General features: G+C 39.8%; 2 protein-coding genes and 1 long non-coding RNA gene across 5 annotated transcripts in view; 2 read left to right on the top strand and 1 right to left on the bottom strand.

Annotated features, from left to right (window-relative positions):
• The window catches only part of CENPP (centromere protein P), a 146,773-nt gene that overhangs the window by 32,233 nt on the left and 86,837 nt on the right, over positions 1-27,703 (top strand). The gene's annotated exons all lie outside the window — the stretch shown is intronic.
• OMD (osteomodulin) lies at positions 1,061-14,761 on the bottom strand. 3 transcript variants are annotated; one of them, XM_077924812.1, is made up of 3 exons: positions 14,648-14,761; positions 4,102-5,054; positions 1,061-1,479 (listed from the first exon to the last, which is right to left on the bottom strand). In XM_077924812.1, the coding sequence occupies exons 2-3, from the start codon at positions 5,030-5,032 to the stop codon at positions 1,166-1,168; spliced, it is 1,245 nt and encodes a 414-aa protein (XP_077780938.1). In that variant the 5' UTR covers positions 5,033-5,054; positions 14,648-14,761; the 3' UTR covers positions 1,061-1,165. The 3 variants fall into 3 exon arrangements, with proteins under 3 accessions (XP_077780938.1, XP_028574680.2, XP_077780937.1); XM_077924811.1 differs by lacking the exon at positions 14,648-14,761 and adding an exon at positions 13,124-13,388 and having other exon boundaries at positions 1,062-1,479; XM_028718847.2 differs by lacking the exon at positions 14,648-14,761 and having other exon boundaries at positions 4,102-5,095.
• Positions 7,740-16,850, top strand: LOC144326997 (uncharacterized). Its single transcript, XR_013391956.1, has 2 exons — positions 7,740-8,243; positions 8,616-16,850. It is a non-coding gene; the product is annotated as an uncharacterized LOC144326997 (long non-coding RNA).

Below are 27,703 nucleotides of genomic sequence, written 5' to 3'. Positions count from 1 at the left end.
GGATGAGCCACCAGCAAACCCCAGAAAAGCCTCTTCCATTTGCAACAGATCCTGGTTCAAAACAAAAAAATGTTAATTGCTAAACAAGCAAATGTGAAACCATGGGTTATGAAGCTGCCTTACTTAACTGCTGCTTGTTTTTAAACCAGGATTCCTGGTTTGCACATTAAACTAAATTGAGATTATTGAAACTGAAAGGAAACTGACAGAACTCCTTCCTCTTGGCTGGAGATGGGAGCAAGGGTAGTTTGCAAGCCCAAGAGCCCTCTGAGACTTGGTTACATAGTGTTAAACCATGGGAACCAGCCAGCAGAGTAAAAGAATTACCAGATGCTTCATAAAAAGACAACTCTGCTCTTATAATTCATCTGTATTGTCACTGAATTGAATGTAAACTAGTTCTGGTTTGTATATGTATGTTCACATTAAGCATTTGAATGTTGGTGAACACTGGTGCAGATTACACCCTAGATCCAGTTTAAATGCACTAAGCACCCTATAGAAAACTTACACTAGAAGCACATTTCTAATAGCCTTCTTTTTCAACTGACTATTGTTGCAGTATGTTTTTCTGAGCATATATTTGAATAATAAAGTGTTTATAAAGCAGCAAAATTTGTAATTGTGGACTTTTAATTATTTGATTGTAGCTGGTTCTCATAATGGAATCCTAACATTTTCTTAAAGTCCCGTCCAGGTCCTTTTACATCAGTGATGACTTTTATACTGGCTTCCCTAGGATTGTGACCATGCTTTTAACTTGTACTATATATCACAAACCTAGGAAAAATAATATTCTCATTTGAGAATGTCATTATTCCATAATGCAGACAGTAAGTTCAATGATATCTGTAGCTAGAAATATATCACACAAGCAAAGTTGATACTGTGTGTTTGTATATATAGTTGAAAGTTTCTAATTGGGTAGGTAAGATATTTAGAATCTTTATCTGTTCCAACATTGTCTGGTTTGAAAATATGGGAAGTACTTTTTCATTGTAGGTTGAAATTTGATAAATACCGGTAAATGCCGAAAATATGCAGACCTGCTTCACAAGTCTCACAAATATTTTGCATTTTCAAAATGATTTTGTTTGCTTTTTAAATGGGTATTTAAATGGGTAAGAAAATAAATTGTCATAATACTACTATACCTTATAACCTCTTAATATACATAAGGGTCAAAGTAATCATCATCCCTTTCCCTTTGATTATGATCATGATCTTGTTCTTCGTGATCTTCTGCTTCTTCATACTCTTCTGGTGTTAAATATCTTTGGAACACTGGCGTTCTCAGCTGTGTTTGCTGGTTGGCACCAATTTTTTGTTCACCATAATAAATACTGCGTATATGTGGAAAGCAGAAGAAGGCATATGTACTTATTGGAGTGGTGAGCTTGTTGTGTTCCACTCGTAAGTAGGTTAAGTGATTGAGGTTCAGTGGATCAATAGTAGGACACATTAAGGTAACATTGATTACTGTAAAAAGATAAAGCAATCTGTTAAAAAGGTGGAACTACAGTATTAATTCTAAAATGCTGATTTGCTGTCATAGAAGCAAAAATGGTATTCAGTATAATCCAACCAAGGAATACTTTAAAAGGAGCTGATTTTTTCCCTTCTGTAGTCATTTATAAGATACTTTTACTGCTAAGAGTGGATTCTGATACATTGATACATTATACAAGTCCCATTGATGTCAGTGATGTTTACCTCTGAGTAGAAATGTATAGAACTGTATGATTAGTTATGCCAGACTACCGGTAGTTAAGATGAAACCACTTCTTCAGCTTAACAATATAAAGCTACAATTACATATCCTCTTTCCTGGGAGTAAGCCCCATTAAACTTGGTGGGACTTAATTTCTCAGTAGATATGTATAGAATCACACTGTAACTTCTTTGTTTGTTTTTTAAGAAGTATAACATGATTCTGTGAGGCTGTTAATCTTATATATTGCAGGAACCTTTGCTTTCAAGCTTTTGTGACTCCCCGCCCCCACCTGCAATTTAACTAAGAACTAACATTGTATAACTGGAGTTTGTAGTAATGAAAGAGATTACACCATGGATGTAAGAGTGCTATTACGAGACAGAATGCAATTCATTTAACAGTGATAGACCATGGTTGGTTGGTTGTAACTTAGAGGTCAAAATGTACTTTAGATTTTCAACTATGACTGGTGCAAACTATGGTTTTGCATGGAGTCTGAGTTGAATCAATTTGGGAATATGAGAATCTTGGGAATAATGGGTATCTGTGCTAAGCAGGTAACAAAGCTTGAAAAATAATAGGGTATATGGACTGCTGCTTCCCCCTCCCTTTCATTTTTCACACAATAGCATTTACCACCGGGGTTGGCTAAGTGGAGTCTTACCTTGCAATCATGACAACTCACATGGCATGTTGCTTTCTTCATTACAACCCATGCAGAAATAACTTTGAACAGATGCCATAAAGGATGTGAGGTTTGCAACTTGCTATGTGGGTGATGATAAAGTAATAATTTTGTCTTTTCCTCTGTGTCTTTGCTGCAGTACAGTATTGTCTCAAATGCATATTCAAACTTTCACATCAAATAATATAAAATCAAATCTTTCTCACATATTCTGACAATAAGGTGCTATCTTTCACTCTAGTTGCTAGACAATATTAGACAATCCAATAATAATTAAAATTCTCAATGAATACTAAAAAAGCAGCTTTAAAAATAGCTTAGACAGCTGCTAGATACAGTCTGATCACAGATGTAGTATCCACAACTGGTGGATCCCTGCAGGTACCAATAGAGTCATTACCCCTGTCAATGTTGCAGAATGACATGGAGACATTGCAAGAAATGGGAAGTCTGTGCAATCCTCCTATGATCCTTCATCTACATGCCATTCAAGTTATTTCTACTTGAGCCTGAACAAACACATTATTTTAAAACAACAGAAAGAACATTGGTGAAATTCTTCTGGGGGAACCTCAGCAATACCAGCAAAAAATACCTTTTTCTTACTACTAATCTTTTTTACCTTGATGCAAGGCAACTCATACATGAAAAAATGTCCTATTTGGTACATACAGACCTAAACCTCAACACGTGCACCTTTAACAACTCTGTAATCCACTGCAATGGCTGCCATTCTGGCTGAATATGATTTTAGGCCCATCAGAAGATGAGCTCCAGCTAGTGTATTGGATGAAGTATTTTATTGAAGACCCCTGCTTATATAGGACTAAAACTAGGTTCAGGAGAACTAAGCGATATTCTTGGTCTGATAGGGTTAGATAACCTAGTGATTACTAGCAAGCCTATCTCTTGCAAAGAATCAGATTTCTTTACTAATATTACTTCTGTCTTGTCATGATTTTTATTTACTTTTGTAAAGAAGAAGCAACTAGTAAGAACAAATAATAATAATAATTTGACTTCAACTTTACCCACTCAAACTTTAGCTTTAATCAGCTCAACCACAATTCAACCAAAGACAGAAACCAGAGCTGCTGGAAAGGCTGTGGTTTTCAGTTCATACTTTATTTTTTAAACCATTAAGTTTCCAGTTTCTCATTTGTTTCCTTCTACCCATCTACCTTAGTCTTACACAACAGTCTCAGAGACCATGAGAAACTTGTATTGGTCTACATATATCCATTTATTTATTTTGTTTACTTCAAATAGGAAATTTCTTCTTCTTCTTTGGCAATAACTCGTAGCTGAGTAAGATTGTTTTCCATGAACATGGTCTTAACTGTGAGTCCGTAAGTGACTGTGGAGGCCAATTCTGGACCACACGTTCTTCCACAGTGGGGACATAGGTTTCTGGGCAGGAGTTGATCATAGTGAGGGTTTGCCAAACATGCCTTCCTCTTAGCACTTTAAAAAAAAAATTACATTTTTTCATATTACATTGCCTTGCCCTAACTTCCTGGAAAAATATTTTAGAAGAATAGGGTAGATATTCCACCATTTATGCTCTAACTTCTCTGTCACCATGCATAGCTAACAGTATGAAGAATGGTTAAAAACTAATATTAACTTTGCAGAGACTAGATCATTGAAAACAAAGGATAACATGACAGAAATAACTCTTTAAAATAGTAATTCAACCAACCTTCCATGTCATTGTCTTCTATGTACAAATGCTGCAGGGTTCTTGGAATGTAGAATACTTGCTTCAGTTTATTGTGCCCAAGATTGAGTTCCACAAGATTAGAAAGGTTAAAAGCATTATAAGGAACTTCATGCAGATTGTTGTGTGTCATTCTTATAGCAGTAAGCTTTGGAAGTTTCTGGAAATAATTATCTGGAATGAGAGAAATTGAGTTATTTTCAAGGGAAAGATGCATAAGTGAAAATGGTAGATCTGGAGGCATTGATTGAAGTCTGTTGCTGCAGAGGTTGATCTGCATTAGGTTTTTCATCTTTGAAAAATGTGTTTGTTTCAGTTGAGAATCTTCCAGGTGGTTATTGCAGAGGTCAAGCATAGTCATGTTTACTAAACCTTCTAGGTCTTTGCTGGGCAACATGGAAATCTGATTGAAACCCAGGAGCAATCGTTCTAAGCTTCTAGGTAGAGGGGATGGAATTTCTTCCAGCAGATTGTGTTCTAAATGGAGTTGTACTAGATTTGAAAGTTTGCCAAAGACACCTGTGTCAATCATGTGAGACTTAATTTTGTTGTGGCTGAGGTTAATTTCTTTCAGGGCAGTAGCATTAACAAAGGATTCCACAGGCACAGCTTCAATGTCGTTATTCTGTAGATAGAGTTGCTGGACGTGACTGGGAATTCTCGGTATAGTCTGAAGTTTACGATTATCGCAGTACATTGTTAGAGGGAAAGTTGGTGGGCAAAAGCATTCTTTGGCACACTGAGCAGGCGTGCTGGGATAAGGAATGGCATATTCTATGCTAGGAATATGATGAAAAATGGATGGATATTCATTATCCATTTCATTATCATAGTCATCCTCATAGTCATATTGGCAGAACACTGGGACTCCAAAGAGGAGAGTGATAGTTAACAGTTGACTCAGGATTCCCATATTCAAGTTCTGATCTGATATCCTGTGGAAACAAAACAAAACAAAATGTATTAATAAGACTGTTGTGAAATTGGCAAAATTATGTTGTCATTTTTTAATGTTGTTTTGTCTGAGAATTAACCATTGTACGGTTTTGAGACTAAAACATACTCTAGGCTTGGGGCTAAAATACTGTGTATGGTTTGAATCAGAACATTTCTTGGTAAATTATTATATAATAGTTGAAATGTTTTTCAACTACTTTTAGCTAAATATGAAAGAGATCTGCTACCTCTTAACTAGCAACTATTTTCAAGTCTTCCAGATAATTCAGATCACAACTGCAAACCTAAGAACTGTTGATGATAATACATGAACTCTTCACAGCAAAAATAAATGAATCAAAATGTACTCAAAAGTGTATTAATTTGACATTTTAATTGCCTGTTCTTGCGGATCACCCCATTGCTTGTGTTGGCCACTTTCTTTCAGGTACCTTGTCACTGCAGTATGAGGAGAGGATTTGTTCACATAAAATGTTTGTTATTTCCCTTCCTAAACATTTTTGTTGGCACAATAAGTATTTGGTTGTCGGTATCCTGACATATACATTAAATACATTTCTTTAGTATGTAAGTGTATGAGACTAGAGGTTTGTAAGCCATGTTTTGTGTTGAGGAAGTTCATAGATAAGGATATATTCTGTTTTTTACCTTTCAAAATTCAATAGCATGCTGCACATCTATTTAAACTGTAAAACATCTACTGTACAACTACTGAGCAGATGAAAGAGTAAGCTAAATAATAGGGGAGGAATGCATTACTACAAGCTATATTTTGTGGTGTCCAGTGGAAAGGAAGGGAAGTTGTGGCAAAAGATCCTTTAAGGAAGCTTTGTGACTTGCTGGCAGTATAAACACAGTTGATGTAACCCAGCTATATGACAGGTCTTCTGAAAAGATGCCATATAAAAATTATTTACTGCCTCAGAAATTTAATGTACCGTATTTTTCGCTCTATAACACGCACCTGACCATAACACGCACATCGTTTTTAGAGGAGGAAAACAAGGGAAAAAATATTCTGAATGAAACAGTGGACGTATCATTTTTGTGCTTCATGCTGTGGCCACAGACATGTGATCTGATGGTGAATTTGGGGTGACCCAATGCAAAAATCCTGAGAATCCCTGTGGATCCATGCTTTGTAACCACGTTTTGCACCATTGCAGCCCCAGGCAACAGTGGGTGCGTGATTTTTGGGGGGCAGGCTGTAGCCATGGACATGCTATGTGCTCTGATGGTGAATTTTGGCTGACACAATGCAAAGATCCTGAGGATCCATGTGGATCCATGCTTTGTAACCACATTTTAAGTGGGGAGGGAAGGAAAAACACAGAAGGCTAAGAATGCAGGAGAGGGCTATAACGTGAGGAAAGGAAGTCAAAAGTTCCCCCCCACCCACCCACACAAGCCAGCTAGCTCTCTCTCTCTCTCTCTCTCTCTCTCTCTCTCTCTCTCCCTCCCATCTGCATGTTTTCCGGCTGCCTGATATTTATTTTTTTTAATTGCCTTGACAGAAGAAAGCATTTTAACTGCATTAAGAAATATTTAGCAGCGAAACCTAAGCTTTGCCATCCCTTAAGAGGTACAGACACTGTAATCTTCCAGATCGCATGAATTTGCAGGCAAAACACTGTTTAAGGATTTCATCCTTTTAAATTGAAGAAAGCATATTTGAATGCTGTGTGTCCCCAAAAACAAAAAGCAGGAAGTCAAATCAGAATTTTAAGCTGAACCTGTAATCTCTCTTCCCTTCACAAACATTGTTCCCTCCGGAGCACAGAGAGGAAAGCAGACACTCTGCTTGCCTGGAGGGGAGGGGCTTTCCCTGCTCTTTGTTCCGTTTCAGCAAACACAGCAACGAAACAGAGCGGGTGGGCAGTAAGACTCTGAGGCAGAATGCAGGAAAGCAACCACTTCCTCTTTTCCCCTCTGCTTGCCTGGAGGGGAGGGGCTTTCCCTGCTCTTTGTTCCGTTTCAGCAATCGTGAAGCCTGATTTGATTTTTGTCTGATTTTTCGGCTCCAGGGACCACACATTCGCTCCATAACACGCACAGACATTTCCACTTCCTTTTCAGGAGAAAAAATCTGCGTGTTATAGAGCGAAAAATACGGTAGTTTGGTTCTAAGAGAAATATACAGGCATAACTGTCAAATGGCATTTATTTCGACGTGTTTCTCAACAGCTCAAGCACTAAAGTGATGGCAAGGAAAGGAATATTCATAGTTTAGCTTCTGTAGTGGAAGGGAAAGTTGTGGGTTTGGATTAAAATTACACTCCAGCTATAGAGACAGAAGTAATAGGTTGAGGATTAGAAGACGATTTGGAAGAGATCCCAGGAACTAGGGAAGCTTAGGTCAGAGAGTTCAGAGGCAGTGCTGGGAAGCAGGGGGTCAGAATATATACTAAAGTTTCTTGCTGCTCACCCACTGCTTAATCTGAGAGAGGCATCTGTGGAAAGAGTGGATAAAGGAAACAGAGGTCCAGGGAAATACTGTATTTTTCGCCTCATGGGGCGCACCGGCCCATAGGGCGCACCTAGTTTTTTTTGGGGGGGGGATATTTTTTCCCCAGGTGCGGGGCTGGGGCGGGGGAGCTTCCCCCAACCCCAGCCCCCAGAACAGGCTGCTATCCGCAAGCCTAGTGCGCCCCAGGCTTCGGGATGCAGGCAGCTCTCCGCAACCCTGGGGAGACCAACGCAAAGTCGCGCTGGTCTCCCAAGGGTTGCGGAGAGCTTCCTGAAGCCTGGAGAGCGAGAGGGGTCGGTGCGCTTCCCCCGACCCCAGCCCCCAGAACAGGCTGCTATCCGCAAGCCTAGGGTGCCTGCCGGGAAGTCGTGCCGGTCTCCCCATAGCTATAATTATACATAGCTATAAAATGTAATTATGAACATGCACAATTGTTAGAATACTCAGAGTGAAGAGAAAACTGGCTAACGAGACTATGGAAATGTGGGGGAAATTAACAGAATGCTTAAGTTAGAAAAGTTGTGTGTTATTGATGGCTGAATGTCAGGGTGATTAAAGGAAGTAGATGAGATTAAGTGGATGAAAAGGAGGAAGTGGTTGAAGAAGGGCCTCAGATGTTGATCCAAGGGTCTGGGTTGGTTCAGATGGGGAGAGATGGTCCTTGGTGTAGTGTGGTCCTGAGCCATTTAAGGCTTTCTAGGTCAGAACCGAGATGCGGGTGGCGCTGTGGGTAAAACCTCAGTGCCTAGGACTTGCCGATCGCATGGTTGGCGGTTCGAATCCCCACGGCGGGGCGCGCTCCCGTCGTTCGGTCCCAGTGCCTGCCAACCTAGCAGTTCGAAAACACCTCGGGTGCAAGTAGATAAATAGGGACCGCTTACCAGCGGGAAGGTAAACGGCGTTCCGTGTGCTGCGCTGGCTCGCCAGATGCAGCTTGTCACGCTGGCCACGTGACCCGGAAGTGTCTGCGGACAGCGCTGGCTCCCAGCCTATAGAGTGAGATGAGCGCACAACCCTAGAGTCTGTCAAGACTGGCCCGTACAGGCAGGGGTACCTTTACCTTTACCTTTAGGTCAGAACCAGCACTTTGAATTGGGCACAGAAACTAATTGGTAGCCAGTGCAGTCAGGTCAGGATTGGTGTAATATGCTCAAACTATCTTGCCCCAGTGAGAAACCTGACTGCCAAATTCTGCACCAGCTGAAGTTTCTGAACTGTCTTCAGAGGCAACCCTATGTATAATGCATTGCTATAATCTAACATAAAGGTAACTTTAACTAGAGCATAGACAACATGAGTTAGGATATCCCTATCCAGATAGCAATGCATCTGGGCCACCAGCCAAAGCTAATGGAAAGCACCTCTGTGTCCTCTATAAGAGGTCCAGAAGGTGGCAACATGAGAACAGGTTTTTTCTGCAGTGGAATTCCCATTTGTGGAATGTTCTCCCCAGAGTGGCTTGCTTGGCCCCTTCATTAAAATCTTTAGGTGCCAAGTGAAAGTGTTTCTCTTTAACCAGGTGTTCAGCTGATCAATATTCTAAGGCTTTATAAAACTGTTGGGTGGGCGGTTATTGGTTTGATTTTGTTTTATTGTGTACTTTGTTTTCTCATTTTGTATTTGTATGAGCCACCCTGGGATCTTCGGATGAAGGGTGGTTTACAAATAATATCAGTAGTATCAAAACCTGCCAGGAAATCAACGATAAGCTATAGGCCATAGTCCTCCTGTTTCTCTCCTGATAAAGATGATTACTAGTGTAACAAAGGCTGCCTCAGTGCCATACTCAGGCCTGAAGCTAGAATGAAATAATGGAATCATAGAACCATAGTTGTAAGGGACCTAAGGGTCATCTAGTCCAGCCCCCTTCCATGCAGGAATCTCAGCTAAAGAATCCATGACTGATGGCTTAAAAACCTCCAAGGAAGGAGAGTCCACCACCTCTAATGGGAGTCTGTTCCGCTGCCAAACAGCTCTTACTGTCAGAAAGTTTTTCCAAATGTTTAGTCAGAATCTCCTTTTATGTAACTTGAAGCCATTGCCTCGAGTCCTACCCTCCAGAGCAGGAAAAAACAAGCATGCTCCATCTTCCGTCTGACAACCCTTAAGATATTTGAAGAGGGCTATCATATCTCCTCTCAGTTTCCTCTTTTCCAGACTAAACATGCCCATTTCCTTCAAGTGTTCCTCATAAGGCTTAGTTTCCAGACCCTTGATCATCTTGGTTGCCCTCCTCTGCACACGTTTCATCTTGTCAACATCCTTATTAAATTGTGGTACCCAGAACTGGACACAGTATTCTAGGAGTGGTCTGACCAAGGTAGAATAGAGTGGTGCTATTACTTCCCTTGATCTGGACCCTATACTTCTGTTGATGCATCCTAGAATAGCATTAGCTTTTTTTGCTGCTGCATCACACTGTTGACTCATGTTAAGGTTGTGGCCCACCAAGACCCCTAGATCGTTTTCACATGTACTACTAGTAAGACAGGTGTCCCCCATCCTATATTTGTGCATCTGGTTCTTCCTGCCTAAGTTCCGTAATCTGTTAAGGTCATTTGGAATTCTGATTCTGTCTTCTGTGGCATTAGCTACCCTTCCCAGTTTGGTGTCACTGGCAAATTTGATGAGCATCCCCTCAATTCCTTCATCCAAGTCATTTATAAAGACATTGAACAACAGTGGGCCTGGGACAGAACCCTGCGGCACCCCACTTGTCTCTTTTTTCCAGGATGGTGAGAAATCATTAATGAGTACTCTTTGGGTTCGGTCAGTCAAGGAGCTACAAATCCACCTGACAGTTACCTTGTTCATTTCACCAAAATAAACTGCACATTTCACCAAAATAAACTGCTTCCTCCAAGCACGTCTGACGCTGACTGTACATGACCATCTCAGTCATCTTGCCCATGAACAGGACATTTACATGAGATGCAGAGAAGTGTTTGGATCCTAACCAAGGGAAATCTTACCCTATCAATAATATTACCTGAAGCTTTAACATTTAGTATATGATTCATGTTTTTAGTTTGCATCAGTTGATGTACCAGTAATCTGGTCTTTTTATCACTGACTTCCCACAATGTTGGTCAGCAAAATTCTAAGAGAAATCATTTCTTCAAGATATGGAAAGAGTTAAATGTGGTTTTTAGTTTTCTTAAGTATCTCCAGAGATCAAGAGTAGGTCTTGCACAGAACATTAGGGCAGCAGTCCTAAACCCACTTAGCTGGGTGTAAATCCATTTGATTCAACTTTTGAGTAGTCACGTATAGGATTATGTTGTAAATCTATTCTCTTATGGTTTTCTTCTTTCTATAGCTGGGCCTGTCCCATAAAGTCTGATGTACAGCCACTGCTGAATTGATGTCCCTGACACTAGGAATTTCATGCCTTGCTACTTGTAAATAGAGCAAAAAAGTATCTAATACTCAGTTTCCAGTTAATTCAAAAGGAGACATTACACAAAAATAAAATGGACCAAGAAACAGGAATATGATCTGATATTCCAATAGGACCAGTATTATGAAATATGTTTAGCTATTCTAATTCAGAATATATTTAAAGTCAAGCTGAGAAGTGTTTATGAGTTAAAAATATAAAACTACAATACTGTGCAGTTAGTTGTTTTCACTGGCAAATATCACAAAGCATGCTTTTTGTCTAAATATCAATAATGCATGCAAAACTACTAGTAGTTCCCTCTCAACATTAAAAGATAAGATATTAAATCAATTTAAAGACAATATTGGGACCATAGCTATATTTATTTTACTGTATTCTATCTTCAAAGTAAATGTCTACTGTACAAGCTCAAATGCTAAAAATGAAAAAATATTTCCTAATTCAGCTGTTGAGGTGACTTGAGAAAATTGATATCCTAATCTAAATAATCTGTATTATTATTTCTTTATAAAGAAGCTATCTAGACTTCTGTAGCATTTACTAGGGCTCTGATCTTACAACTTTCTGTGATACCATTATTAGTGAAATCCTTCCAAGCATATTAAACAACATTTTAATAATATAGTCACACAACACTCTGCTCTCCGTTCTTCATACAAATCCAATATACCACAGCTCCCGAGGGACACTTCTTTAAGGCTGTATTCTCTTTTCTCCTTAGCAACTTTCCCCTTTGTCTTTTCCACTTCACTTTAAACACCTTCCCTTCCAAAAATGAAGATAATGAGGTCAAAAGCTTACTTTTTGTGTGCAAAAAGAAGACGATACTTCTTTCTTCTCAAGCTTTGGTACTATAGTGGCCGTTCACCTACACTCTCCCTTGTTTCAAGTCCAGCTTCCTCATATCTCATCTTTTCCTTATCTAGATTTGGCTGTACAATATTAGCTTTTAAATGTTGACATATATTTCCCAGTTCTCATGCTTCCTAATTTGCTATTCAATTCTTCTGATGTTGAATTCATTTTTGTTAATGAACTGATTCTATTAGCATGTGAAAAATAACTGAAAGTTGTGTCACGTTGATTGAATAGGTCAAAAGTATTATTTACTTCAATCAACTTACTCTTACTCCTAAATAAAAGACTAATAACTTGATCCTCACATAAGTGGCAGTAATGAAGACAAGGGCATGCAGCATTGCAACTAAAACAGCGTCTGGGGTGCTAGTCTAGTGAAACATAGTCAGTATGGTGTATTGGTTAAGAGTGTTGGACTATGACCTGGGAGACCAGGCTTTAAATCCCTTCAGCCATGAAGCTCACTGGGTCACCTTGGGTCGGTCATTATCTCTCAGCCTAACTTATCTCACAGGGTTGTTGTGAGGATAAAATGGGGAGGGGAAAAACATGTACACCACCTTGACTTCATTGGAGGAAAAGGTTTTATATAACTGTAAAAAATAAATAATTAAAACAGCTCCACTCAGCATGCCTTTCCAACCCACCAAGATGTAATAAAATGCTGGCTGGCACACCATTTTGCCAGCACAGATAGAATGGAGTTGCTTTGATAGTTATAAGAGGCATCAACCTCACCACTACCTGAACTACCTTCTTGTATCCCAAAAGCATTGATCCTCCCCCTCTCCCATTTTTTTATATAGGCACAGCAGAACTGACATCACCATTTCTCCAGAGCAGGGGAAATATTTCAGCATAGTAGACTGGCAAAAGATGGAATGTAGGGTGTTTTTTTGGGGGGCGGTAGTGAAACATAGGATCAGACTGTTAACTGTTTCTTGGGGATTATGCAATATTACATAATTTCCCAGAGTTCTGTTTTCTGTTATATCTATGCAACATGGTCAAGAACATTTTAAGAGATCACCAAATGTTAATTCCTGAATTTAGTGAATAATCAGAGTAATTTATTTATATTTATACATAAATATGTCTAACCGTATACATTTGAGCAAAAGGTTTTATGTATCACTGAGTATCACTGGATGCTTCCAAGGATAAAACTACATGACAGATATAATTAGATGAAAGGACACTGGATATACGCCAAATGTATAAAATCAATGTGCATGATAATTGGTTAACAAGGTTATATAATAATCTGAAGCACATTACCAGTAAGAAGATAGAAGTATTTAAAACAAATAATTTCCTACCTCTAAATTATTTTGTAGTTTTCAGCCAATGAATATGCAGCAAGCTTTAGAAAGTGTCAGATGGTGCTTCCCTTAAAATCCATAGTCACCATATAAGAAGTATCTAGTTCAGAATATGAGTACTTGATGAAATGTAATTTACTGCAAAAATCCTCCGGAGACGCTTAAAATGCTGCTTGTTGCACAAAATAGTTTATTCAAATAAGAGTATACTTTTACCCTAGTGAAATTATGTGGCTTTAGCCTGCTTTCTCTAATGTTTGGTTTGAGGTGTGGCAGGAATTTCCTTCACTTGAAGGGGTGGCTCAAGATTATTTTTAGCACAATCCATCCAACTCTGTTTGTTTTATTGTCAGTGCCAATTCTTGTGTCCATTCAGTTTGTTTACTGCCTGAAAGTCCAGTTAAGTATATTACCATTCTCTCCTTTTAAGGACACTTACTGGTAAATTATATCAACATATTTACATTGCTAACTATTTGACATTCTTGTTATAAGCTAAATCTTACAGCTAGTGCAAGCATGAACATCACTTGATTCCTTCTGATTTGTGATTCCTGAATAGTCTATGACTCACATCTGGATTTATTGATTGCTCCATTGTAACACACTGTCATAATCTACCACCACATCAAGCTAAATGCATTTCAGCAATTCATTTCATTGGATTATAATCCTTGTTGAAATAAATTAGTCACAACTCACTTTTTATATTGATTTCAGTGGGACCTAAATGTAGCTAACATCTTCTGGATATACAAATGGTTCAAAGCATGTTTAACACTGTGATCCTATACATGTCATTACAGTGGTACCTCGGGTTACATACGCTTCAGGTTACATACACTTCAGGTTACAGACTCCGCTAACCCAGAAATATTACCTCGGGTTAAGAACTTTGCTTCAGGATGAGAACAGAAATTGTGCAGCGGTGGTGCGGTGGCAGCAGGAGGCCCCATTAGCTAAAGTGGTGCTTCAGGTTAAGAACAGTTTCAGGTTAAGAACAGACCTCCAGAACGAATTAAGTTCTTAACCCGAGGTACCACTGTACTACCCACCTTATAAAGTCTGTTTGAGTGCTGGTGATATTTTCTGCTTTTAACTGTCCCTCTTCTCCTTTATTGAAGAAGGTGGTTAACATCTGTTTGCAATTTAATTCTAAAGCACTCTTCCCCAATGATTATAACCCCTATCATCTTGGTATGGCAGTGGCCAGGAATGATGGAACTTAGTCAAACATTTGGGGACCCAAGTTTGAGAAATGATGCTTGAGAGTTTCCCAGATAATGTAGACTTCTCTATTTCTTACCACTTGCTAATCTTTTGGATTGGTCAGAGATTCTTTTGTTAGCTTGAGTGGACCATCTTTACTTTAAGGCAAAACACAAAAATACAACCCTGTTGTTAAACATCTCAGCAGAATTCAGTACAATTGACATGGGGTTAATGGCACAACTCTTTATTGGAACCACCCTGTTAGGTAGAAATGGAACTACAGAGTACCGGTAAATGCTGCATACTCACAAGATTTCCAGAAATCTTCATGTGCTCTTCTAATCTTCCTAGTCTTCCTAGTCTATTTATGTCACAAATTAAAGCTGCAGTCATAGGCCCACTTACTTGGGAGTAAGATCCATTGCACTCATTGGGACTTTACTTCTAAGTAGACATGTATAGGATCACTCTGTTAAACATGCTTTGAACAATAACAGTGTATCCAGATGATGTTACTCACATTTAGGTCCCACTCCCTGCTGTCGCCTCCTCTGACAACAAACTTTTGTCTATCTAGCTGCTTATGTTTGCTCATACTAAGCAACCTGCCAGCACTGGAGAGAAAAAGACTGAAACTGATCCAGACAAACACAACAAGAGGCAGCTAATGATCTTTCTGGCATAGACTGTATTAATTACTGTTCAAGCTGGAAAGGATGTAGCTTATCACAGCAGGCTCTTGGCAGTTTTAATTCTGGGTGGACAGTCCAACATGACCAGGACTGAATAGCCTGCTAGTCACCTGAAAGAGCTCCTCTGGATGACACTGAGCAGATGGAACAACTTATTACAGTGGAAGAAAAACATGGTATACAAATGTAATAAATAAATAACATTACGACAAACCAGATCAAAATATAATAAAAATCAGTAAAAGTAACAACACCAAATTAAGTTTTATTTTGAAAAAGGTTGTTTGAAACTCTATGTTTGGGCTATTTTTGAAAGCTCACTAAAAAGTAGACAGATGGTCCTTTCTGGGAAGCATATTCCAAAGTAGAACTTGTCTGGAAAAGTTGACCAGAAGAAATAAGTGAAATATTATTATTAACGCTATTATAATTTATTACTGACCCTTCACCCTAACATTAAATTACCATTCATCATTCCATTTGTCATTACCATGTGAATACCTGGATTCTTGCCTCTCAAACCCTCCCTGTGACACAATCAATTAGGCTGGTTCATACCTGGAGCCTAATGGATCCAACTGGCTTACACAATTCTACAAGGGAAATTCTATTATGAAAATGTTTTCACAGCAACCCCTAAATTCCATACCCTCCTGTACAAAAGTATGTATAACTGAAATAGTTTCATATTCTTGGTGTCTTTATTCCTGCATCCATTTCCCTCCCCTTTCTATGTAATCTTCTCTGTTTTATGTATGGATTGCAAATCTCTTGAGACAGGAACACAGCCATCCATTTTAAAAAGTTGTGCATATAGTTTGAGCTATATAAAATAAGGATTATTCATGTTAATGGTTATCCTGTGGATAGTATAAATGAATTATGAAATACAAGGCTAACCTCAGGAATAGACATGGTAGTTCCTAGACATCCATATCTACTTTGCCATCAGGACATCACTAAAGAGTGCAGATGGTGAAAACCCCATGTTCTATATGGGCAAACAAAACACAGAGCCTATTTGAAGACCTAAAACACTGTTTTTCTTCCAATGAGCTCAAGGTGGTATACATGGTTCTTCTCATTTCACCCTCACAGCAACCTTGTGAGGTAGGTTAGGCTAAGAGATGGTGACTAGCTCAAGGTCACTTAGTGAGTAATGCGTGGTTTAAGTTGGTTTGATAACCTATTTGAATTATAAAACAGCAATTTTTAAAATGCATCAATAAAACAATTGAATTGTCTGCTGGGATTGCCCTGTGATATTTGCCACTCAAGCCTAATGCTGTACTGAGTATTCAGTGACACGGTCTGGGGCTGGACCAACTCTGCTTTCCTAGCTTCATATAGCCAACAAATACCAGGTCAGCCATTTCATTCACAATCAAATAATGTAAGAAGGTTCCTGTCTTGCATTTATGTGCCACAGATGTTTAAGAGTAGATTAAGATATGCAGTAGTTGAATTTTTGAATTTAAAGACAGAATGTGTTGGAGCAACATATTTCCTGCCCGGCAGATGGATGGGACTCATAACATTTCATTTTAAAAATCACTTTCACAATTTCCATATCTTGTGCTGTACTAGGTAGACCTGTGCCCTGATCCAGCAGGGTTCACCTTACATTTTTATCAATACAAGTTTTATTATGTTGCCTGAATTATTTTTGGACAATTCAATAGTATGCTTTAAGACAGAAATATAGGATTGGATCCTAACACTCTGTGAGCAGATTTCCACTAACAGGGTGTTCCTATTGGTGGAAAGGCAGTATGTGGCCCTCCCCTACCCCAGCAGCCATGTGTGTCCTAAAAAAGAATCTGCTTCAGACGGCTGGAGCACTCCCTGAAGCATCCATCATAGGAGATGGCTCTGGGGGCTGCCAATGAAAACTGCTCTTCTGGCAGTAGGCACCTCCATTGTATCAAAAGTCTCTTATGTCAACAGAAGGAAGACTTCCATTAATGGAAAGGCAATTCACATAGTAAACAAAACACTTGTAGTTAACATAAGAACATCATGTTTCAGATATCTCTATCTGCTTTTATTAGTTCAAATGCTGGAATAAAAAAGTAAGAGCAAAAGTTTGAAAGTAGCAAATCTGTGATATGCCGAGTAATACACACTTTTTTTTAACTGGCCATTTTTAGTAGGAGTTGGGGACAGTCTTCAAAGCAACAAATGACAAACTAGTGATATCAATTACTCACAAAGTAGCCATAATTTATTTATAAACTTCTACATCATAACAATAAATATATCAATATTTTGTAACAGTAAACCTCTTCTTGTGATCAAACAGTGCGTGCCCTACATAAATATCTCTCTGTGGGAAATGTTGGTGTCATCAATCATGTTTATATTTAAAAGAATTATTTGTTTATTTAACATTTCTATTCTGCCCATCATTACAAAATGGGTCATAACTATAAAATTCATCAAATATAAGATTATGAAGCAAATAATTCATTACAATTTATTAGGTGGCAAGGTCCTAAGCTGTTTAGGGCTTTACACATCAAAGGCAGCACCTTCAATTGAACTCTGTGATGAAAAGGCAGCCAGTGCAAGTATTTCAGGACCTGTGTTGTCTAATATGGCTGTATGAGATTATATAACACCTTTGCAGCTGCATTTTGTACTTGTTCCACTCTATGAACCATCTTCAAGGACAACCCCTCGTAAAATTCATTACAATAGTCTAGCTGGGAAATTACAAGGATATGGATTTCTGTGGCCAGGCTATACCTGTCCAGGAGTGACTGCCTTTGATCTGCAGCTGAAATAGGCATTCCAGGCCACTGTAGCCACCTGGGCATTCACTGACAATTAGAATGGAGAAATACCCTCAGTCTACACATCTACTCCTTTGTGTGGAATGCATCCAGAATAGCCTGCTCCCAAGAACTGCAAATCTACAACACCTTTTTGTGTTGGAATTCAGTGTCAGTTTATTGGCTTTCATTCAGTCCACTGCTTCTAGGTATCAATTAAGTACCTGTACAGCTTCACCTGATTTCAATAGAAAAGGAAGAGAGCGCTGGGGATGCCTCACTCCAAATCCCCTTATAAACTCCCTGAAAGGTTTCATATAGAGGTTAAATATCATAGGGAACAAAATGGATACCTGCAGGGCCCCATGGCACAACTTCCAAGGAACTGAGGAGAGGTCCTCTGCTGTTATTTTCTAGAACTAGTCCGATGGCTAGGAACTGTAGGGTGCTGCAAGAACTCTGTAGCGTCGTGCCTTTAACTCCCAATCCACAAAGTCATTCTAGAAAGATACTACAGGTTATGTTATCTAAAGCTGCTGAGAGAGCAAGAAAAATTAGCATAGTCTTAGTCCCCATGTCCTTCTCCTAATACAAGTCATCAATCAGGGTGACAAAAGCTATATTCAGGAAGCTGGGTAGAAATGGTTCAAGATAAAACCTTCCAAAGCTAAGCATTCTTAGTGGATGTACGATGGTAACATCTGCCTTCATGCTGATCAGTACGTGGAGATTGACCTTTTTATAAAACACATACATGGCTCCTGAATAGGATCACTGGCTGTCATCTTGACTATACTTCTCAGAGGCACAGATAGCATGTCACTTGGGCAATGATGGTATAAAAGGAATTTGATGAAAGCATGTATGAACCAGGCTTCTATACCTCTTATTGTAAATATAAAAAAAGATTTTAATAAAGATTTTAAGGATTGTCTGTTGGAGTGTGATGGTTATTGAACACAATTAGCAGCAAGAATAAACAGTTGTGAATAATACCTATGTGTTGCTGGTATGCACACATTTAAACGAGAGAGAAAATTAATTATTAATCCTTCTAGCTAACAAGGATTTAGTGGGCAGGGATATAATTGCTTGAAATAGATATTATTATTTGAAATGTGTGTCCATCACGCTAAATGTTTAAAAACTAGAAATAATGCAGTTCAGCAGAATTAAACCGAGAAGCTATGCTTTATGAGTGTATACACTTTCCTTAGTTAGCTTGAGTTTTGGAAGAGACATTTCCCACACTCACTTGATATGCTCAGTTTCAGAAACTACAAAAGAAGGTGTTACCATGTGTCAGGACTGGTCGTTGTCCTCTTCAGATCACCACACAAACGCTTCTTGTTCTTTTATAACTTTTTACTGTGTATTAACAAAACATTCTTATAAACAGTTCTTAACTATTATTCCTCAGAGTCACTTCTTTCAGATACCTTCTGAGCTCTGCTTCTCTGTGACCAGCCACCCTCAAAATGGCGAAGGCGCCTTTCCCTTCGCTTTCCCGCTCTTTTTTCTAACCTCCTGGCTAGAGCTGGCTTGTATCTCCCTTCCTCCGAATCTGAGCTAGAACTTAACCCTTGCCTTTCCTGTGAACAGCCGGTCCCTCCCTGTTGTTCCTCTTGCTCCCTTCTATTAGATTCACTGCTCTCCTTCCCCCCTTGGGGAATGCTTTCTCCCTCTGATAAACTGAAAACTTCTAACTCTTCCCTGACACCATGTTTCACTGGAGCCTGATTGTGGGCTAAAATAAGAACATTTCCCCTAGAATGCTTCCTAAGAATATTCTGTATTAACCTGGTGTCAAGTAAAAAGCAGGGAATGATAGCCTATCCTTATTTCCCAGAAACTATATAGTTAAAAACTCTTAAGTCACATTTGTACCGATACATTCATATTTTGTAAACAAACTGCAGCAAGGCTGGCTCCTGGCAGCACATGTAGCTCAGCTAATTTTTATTGAATATTTTTCCAGATTTATGCTGGCCAACTACTTCAAATTGAATCTCTGAGTAGTGTTTCCAGCTTTGTCAGTTTAGAGGTTTGTTGATTTTTTAGTGGTTCTACATAATAATCTTTTAAAATTGACATTTTATGTGCACTGTTGTGTGATTGAACAAGTAAGGTAACTGTTACAAGCTTCTTCCCAGATTGTCTGAGACACTGGAATGTGATACGTGGCATTTGGAGCTGAAGCCAGTTGTTCACTTACTGCAAAACTTTCCCATATGTTTCTTGTTAGCAGCTTTGTTCTGAAACCTAGAGTCTTCCCAGAAACAAATAGAAAGCAGATTCTTAAGTTTTACTGAACACAAAAAGTATTCGCAGTCTCTTTCCACTGAGTAACCATATTTCTTAAGAGTGTATACAATAATAATTTTAAAAGAGAAGAGATTAAAAACTCTTATTGTATTATATGCTTCTTTTGCACTTGCATTTTTCTGGTGATTTTTATTAGCTAGGAAAATAATATTCAACAATTTGTTTAAAAACTGAACAGCAGCTATCAATGTTTGGATTAATTAGAAAAGCAGGAGGAAATCAAAGAACAATTTTTCATATTTCTTACATTTATTACAGATTTACCATGCAATCTTATAAATTTCTATTCCAAAGTAAATCCCATTGTGTTCAATAGGATGGTATTGTATTCTTTATTGCTTCTATCTACTGCCCAATTAAACATGTTCTCTGGACAATTCACAAATTTAAAATGATACCAATACAATCACAACTAAAAACAATACAGAAAAACTATAGAAGCACAAACGTCAGTATGAAACCATCATAAGCAACATCAGAGCAATAAAACAATGAAAACCAGCAGTAAAATTAACATTTGATATGAGAGCAACTACTGAAAATGTCCTTTCCTAACTGCCGCAACTCATTAGGAAGAGGAACTATGAGAATGGCCTGTAGTGAAGATTTTTAAGGTCTGGGGAGGTATATATGGAAGGAGCCAATTCTTCTGGTATTCTGTCTCCAAGCCATTTAGGGTTTTAATGGTTAATAACAGCATTTGAATTGGGCCTAGAAATAGATTGGAAACCAGTGCAGATAACCAAGCACTGATATCATGTGCTGATATCTACCAGTTCCTATTAATAATCTTGTATTTCGGGGTGGGGGGCGCGTGTAACTGAAATTTCTTTTCCAGAGCATTTTCAAAGGCAGCCCACGGATTACTCATTGTAGTAATCCACCTGGGAGGTAACTAGAGCACCAATAACTTTGCAGCACTAGTTTATTTATCCACCAAACCTGATAAAAGGCACTCTCTGTCACCATGGCTGCCTGTGCTGCAAGTGAAAAAGCTAAAAGATAAGAGAACCACCAAACTACAAACCTGCTCTTTCAGGGAAGTGTAAGCCCATTCAAAACTATTTAATTTGAGAACCATTTAATGAGCAGTTGAATTACCCATGAACAGTACCTTCGTCTTCTCTAGATTTAAGTTTGACGCATCTCAGCCACACCCCAGATTACTTTTCTCTGCTTTTGTGTAGACATTGAATAGTAGGGGGAAAGCTGTAATATTCCAGCACCACCTTCATGAAATGTAGTAGAAGTGGAACCACTGTAATGAAATACCATCCAGTCCTCTGTTCCAGATAGCCTGTCTAGAAGAATACCATAGTTGGTGGTACTAAAAGCCTCTGGGGGTCCAAGAGAATCATCAGGGTTGCACTACTTCTGTCATCCCACAGGGTGACCAAGACAGCTTCTGTTCCAAAACCAGACCCAATGCCCAACTGAAGTAGATCTAGAAAATCAATTTCAAGCAAGAGAGCACATAATAGGTGAAACTATTAGGGTGCAGATCTCTTCCTGCTGAACAGTAGTTCACTGTTTGCATCACTTGTAACTTTTGCAACCTCACCTCATTTAGTTAGATCAGCCAATGGTAGCGGCAGGTGTTTTTTTAGCGTTTATCTCTTGTTAGAGTGGCAAAGGAGCTTATTCAAGTGGTGTTAGGCAACATTTATAACTTAAATATAGTACACTATTCTGTGTCATAATGAGATATTATGAAATCAACAACAAACGTTTCTGGTTGCATATTTTCCAGCAGTAGCATGATAATGTCCCTAAAAATCTAGCATGCTATATACTGTGCTACTGCTTATCTTCTCCAATAAATAGCTAATTTACTTGTGAAAAAATATAAACCAGCAAATGATGTTGTTGTTCAAGTTAGGCTTGTGTTCTAAGTACATTTCAGCAGTATCCTTCGGAGGTATGCAGCAGCATCCTTTGTGTACTAGCATGTGATTTTTGGTTTACGATGGTAGAAATGTTAGATGTGTATCTTTTTCATACTTCTCATGTTGGCCAGATCCTTCCTGATCTCTACCCATACTTTGAAAACCTCAAAGAAATTGCTGGTTCTGGGTATGGTTTGTTTTACTCCTCTTCAAAGAATAAGAATGTCCTTGACTCATTTTCTCCATTCTTATTGTGGGAGGATGAGCTGTGCTTTTCATTTTGACCTATATTAGAAGTTTTATCATTTTGTATACAATTTACAGTGCATTCATAAGTTCTCAATAAAAATTACTTGCAGAGTTTCTCTTGGCATAATAAGTAATCGTTCCATAGGTTGAGTCTTTGTGGGTGGTAGAAATCCTGCCAATAACCCTAGTTTACAGTAAACGAAATATGGCATTTTACTCTAAAATTATTTTACATTAGTCAGGAATAGGTAGATTTATCACTAAACCAAGAGAAGATAGCCAAAAATAAAAATATAAGTCCTTGATGGTGCTGGAAATAACTGCAGCAGACTAGTGGAGATATTCCCTGGCCTTCTCCTACGTTGAAGAAATAATGTTGGCATTTTTTTCTTTCATCTTACAACAACTGCATTGTGATTCAGAGAAGGACAGCTTCTCTTTCTATATCTTCATTTGGGTTTTCTTTTGTGGGGAAGAGCACAAACCCAGATATACATTGTCTTCCCAAATCATCTAATCTGCGCATGGCTAAACAAGAAGCCAGGACAGCTAGCGGGATTGCAGTGCCACGATCCCGCTAGCTGTCCTGGCTTATGGGATAGCCGCGCGCAGCCTCTCCCATGCTGGAGAGGCTGTGCACGGCTAAGCAAGAAGCCAGGACAGCCAGCGGGATCACAGTGCCACGATCCCGCTGGCTGTCCTGGCTTATGGGATAGCCGCGCGCAGCCTCTCCCGGGCAAGGGGAGCCTTCATCCCCTGCCTGGGAGAGGCTGTGCGTGGCTAAGGCTCCCCCAAGAGCCACGCCCCCTTTAAAGAGTGCTCCTTGGGGAAGAGCCACGCACACGCTCCACGCGACTCTTTAAAGGGAGTGCTGAGCAGAGCCTCCCGCCTGCATTCACTCCATAAGACGCACACACATTTCCCCTTATTTTTTACAAGGGGGAAAGTACGTCTTATAGAGCAAAAAATATGGTATGTGTCAGGTGTTGAGACAATGTCTTAGCTTGTGCCTATCTATGTTTCTTAGAGCTCTGCTTTGAACTCCTGAACTGTGTAATGTGTAACCTGATGTACGTTTAAGGCATTTAGTGATTTTTGGAATAAAGTTGTCAGGAATAATTGAGCCAGGGTCTTCACACTGTGCCCATGAGTGGGAGCCAGGTCAGTTGGTTCAGGATGAGCTTGCTTGTTTATTGGCAGGTGTGAGCTGATGGGAGTGTGTTGCATGAGTCCTTCTAGAACTGCACTGTCTTCCGGTTATTCCTGAGGCTCATTCAAAGCAAACCCCGCTGTCTCCAGTGGGATTTACTCCCTAGTAAATGTGTTTAGGTACTGGATTAACTATGGATAAAGCACATTTCTGTAGAAATTACTTAGTCATCAATCTTTAGCTAATGCTATATGGAATAATATAATGGTACCTCTGGGTACTTAATTCGTTCTGGAGGTCCAATCTTAACCTGAAACTGTTCTTAACCTGAAGCACCACTTTAGCTAATGGGGCCTGCTGCTGCTGCCCCGCCGCCAGAGCACGATTTCTGTTCTCATCCTGAAGCAAAGTTCTTAACCCGAGGTACTATTTCTCGGTTAGTGGAGTCTGTAACCTGAAGTGTATGTAACCTGAAGCGTATGTAGCCCGAAGTACCACTGTATATCAAACTGCTTTGTAAAAATATCCTTCATTTTTCAGAAACTTGTTTATTTGCATTCCATTCTTTTTTCCATTTTTTTTAAATAAGTCCTTGATATAGTGGGATTAGACTGCCATCCTATGGTCTGACTGAGTTTTCTATTTTTGCAGTAAGCAGAAGAGCAAAAGAAGATAAAAATACATCATAATTCATACCTGAGGGACTAGTTAAATTGTATTTTAACTTATGTTTATTAAATGTGAAAAAGTAATAAAATACATTAAATACATTAAAATAATTAGCAGATAAAAGCATATTAATTAAACATTTATACTGATTAGTGCATAAGTATTAAGGATCAGTTTTTGACTTAAACAAATTCTGAATGCATTTTATATGACAATACAAACATCTTACAGTAATATATTTCATGGCACTTGGGAGCAAAAGTATAGATTGTCAGGAATGATACCGTTAAAATTTGAGTAGCCATATGTACCTTACCATTGTTATATTCCTGAAAGATTAATTGCTACATGTTTTGCATTACTCTTTAGACATACGTTTGAGCATCTCTGGATTTCAGAATGGACCTGATAAACTATGTTGACATAGCACCTCCATAGTGCTATAGGGATAGGGCCAAACTCAGTGATAGAGCCCATGTTTTGTATGGAGAACTGCCCAAATTTAATTGCTGGGCTTGAAAAAATTTGTATGAAACACCGGAGAGTTGCTGTTTCTCAATGTAGACTAGGATTGTAAAGCTTTGAGGCCCAGCAGGCCAGATCTTTATCCCTTTGCTCGCCCCCCCCCTTTGTGGGCCAACTTTGATGGGTGGGCAGCACCTGTCAATCATCAATGATACCAGGTGATTGACACCAGTCAGAGTTGACCTGCAAAGTTGGGAAGAGATTATTTAAAGGGCTTGCTCAACCCTGTGTGCAGCGCTTCACAAACACCCAACAGTCAGTTGGTTGTTGAGGTTTTGGAAAGTAGTGTGCAAAGTACCGTATTTTTCGCTCTATATGACGCACCGGACCATAGGAGGGGGAGAACAGGAAAAAAAATTCTCCCCCTCTCTGCTCAGCGCCCCTTCAATGAAGCGGGCAGGAAAAACGGAGCCCCTTCAATTTCTCCTCCCGCTTCACTGAAGGGGCGCTGCGCAGCTCTCCCTCTCTGCGCAGCGCCCCTTCAGCGAAGTGGCAAGAGAAATGGAGCCCCTTCCATTTCTCTTCCTGCTTCGCTGAAGGGGCGCTGCGCAGAGAGGGAAAACTGTGCAACGCCTCTCCAGCGAAGCGAAGCCTGGAGAGCAAGAGAGATCGGTGTGCACCAACCCCTCTCGCTCTCCAGGCTTCAAGCGGCTATCCGCAAGCCTTCGGAGCGCAGCGAGAACTCCTGCACTCCGAAGGCTTGCGGATAGCTGCCTGAAGCCCCCGGAGCGCAGTGGGAGTTCCCGCTGCGCTCCAGGGGCTTCAGCGAAAGTAATGCAAAGCCTCCAGAATGCGGGGGGACCTCTCCCTCTGCACTTCGGAGGCTTCGTGTTGCTATCGCTGAAGCCAAGGAGCCTGCATTCGCTCCATAGAACGCACACACATTTCCCCTTAATTTCTAAGCACCTGACAATCAGCTGGTTGTTGGTGCTTGGGAAGTGTTGCACAAGGGGCTTTGTAGGCACTGCTAATTGGTGGTGCTTGCAAAGCCGCTTTCTGCCAAACCCAACCTGACATGTATAGCATAGGTGTAGGAGAGCTGGGCATGGATTGCCTGAAACAGCCTTATGGGTTCCCCTCCTGGATCCCAGTGGGATTGGACTGACTTTTTGCCACAGTTTTGGGGGAAAGGTTGAAGAGGATACAAGGGAAGGTCCTAGTGGGGGGATTCCTCTCCATCCTATCTCCTTGCCTGTTTCCCTGCAAATTACTCAGACGTGTGGGCTCTGTTCTGTCTCTGGAGTCAACAGGGTCTGACTTGGACACTCTGCTTATGAGATCAACTTATCTCCAGAGCTACCCGAGTCCACCTCTGGTTCAGTCCCTAAAGAGGAATCACCCATCCGATCTGGAGAAATTGCTGATGCCTCCTCCATCACCTATGTCACGGAGACGCCAGCTCAGACATAAGTAGATAGGTCAGGCCCAACCTTCCTGAAGCAGTGTCCATTTGCTTGCCTAGTCTAAGAAACAGGCCCACTTGCTCCCTAAGTTGTACCACCCCATTTCCATATAATGGGATATCAGGGGACATTACTTTGCTTATGTACTGTACCAATTTAAGTATTAAAGGTTCTGGTAGAAATCATAATCTTGGTTCATGTTCTTCATCCAGGGCAAGTTTCCCACAGTATCAGAAGTTATTGCTGAGCCAATGAGATATTATATATGAACCACAGGTATACCTGAGGTTTGTTTGAGCTGGGGGTGTCAGGAGGACATCAGTCTATTGCAAGTGCAAGAGGCTTGTGGACAAGGGACAAAAGTACCAGGTTCTCTTCAGGGAAGGATGGGAAAGACTCTGAAACCTTGGATAACTGCTGCAAGTCAGCATAGACAATGATGAGGTAGATGGAGCATTTCCATGCACTCTGGCTTCCATCATGGTGTTCTGTTGCACCAGAAGCGGTTTTGTCATGCTGGCTACATGACCCGGAAAGCTGTCTGTGGACAAACGCTGGCTCCCTCAGCCTGAAAGCGAGATGAGCGCCGCAACCCCATGGTCGCCTTTGACTGGACTTAACCGTCCAGGGGTCCTTTACTTTTACCTTTTTTACCTAGGTGGAACAATGATCTGATTTGATATAAGACAGCTTGCTGTGCCTCTGTAGGTTACATCTGTAGTTGTCAGATTAATATGGTGAACATTTTTCTCATGTTCATAATGTTGTGAATGTAATTAAAGAAGCAAATGATTCTATGAAATATTTGCATCGTTCTTTAAAATAAGAGATACAGAGCCACTGTTTGATTAGTTGCGTTACTACATTTGTGAAGAAAAGCCTTGTACCCACTGTCAGACCCCACTCCCTGTGTTCTACTATACTAAAGGAGGACCCTTGTAGAAACTAATGGTGTACAGAAAAACCAATCACCTTCACCATTTGTTTTTTGGAATTGAGAAATAACTCTGTTAAGGTTGCACACCAAAAAAAGGTTGCCTGCTGTTTTGTATTTCTGCCTCTGCCAATCTGAGGCACCAAGGTACAAAGTACTATTTGTGCAAATGGATGTGCCAGTAACTAGGTGAATGGCAGACTGAAAGGCTGCTTTGAGGCAGTACATGGCACTGCTTCTAATTTTTGAGTGCATTACAGTTATTTACTTAACAGGAACAATCAGTTCTCCATTATTCTGAAAACTGACAGCAGGAATAGATTCAGAAAAATGAACCAAACAGTCTGTTGACATTCTGTTAACTGAGTCACAGCAATGTTAGGAAGTTGCCATTAAGATCTATATACATATAGATGTTTGGTTTATTTCTGGTTTTCTTTACTGTAAGTCCATAATTAGGTCTAAAAGTGCAGGAATTGTGCCTTTGCTTATTCTACAGTTAGGTGGTGCTGTTACACTAAAGAACTAAACTAGAAAAGAGTAGCCTTTATTTTTGTGATGGTTTTTTGCAACATTTGTGGATCAAATAAGTGCACCTCACATCTCTGAAGGATGTCTTCCTATCCTGTGTTCACCAAAAATAGAAACAAACAACAACAAAAATTGAACATAAAAGCCTTCGTCTTGAATATATTACTAGATTATGGGGGAAAAATAACATATATGATGTGACGTGTAAGTGGTTGTCCCACATGCAG

The sequence above is a fragment of the Podarcis muralis genome, chromosome 2 (genome assembly GCF_964188315.1).
Source record: "Podarcis muralis chromosome 2, rPodMur119.hap1.1, whole genome shotgun sequence".
Classification (NCBI taxonomy): Eukaryota; Metazoa; Chordata; class Lepidosauria; order Squamata; family Lacertidae; genus Podarcis; species Podarcis muralis.
This window is presented reverse-complemented; position numbering and strand designations above follow the sequence as displayed.

Bases quoted from the DNA above. Each gene is read 5' to 3' on its own strand.
- OMD (XM_077924812.1), bottom strand. From the start codon at position 5,032: ATGGGAATCCTGAGTCAACTGTTAACTATCACTCTCCTCTTTGGAGTC. The intron at 1,480-4,101 runs GTTGGTTGAATT...ATCTTTTTACAG, and splicing joins AGAAGACAATGACATGGAAG to TAATCAATGTTACCTTAATG.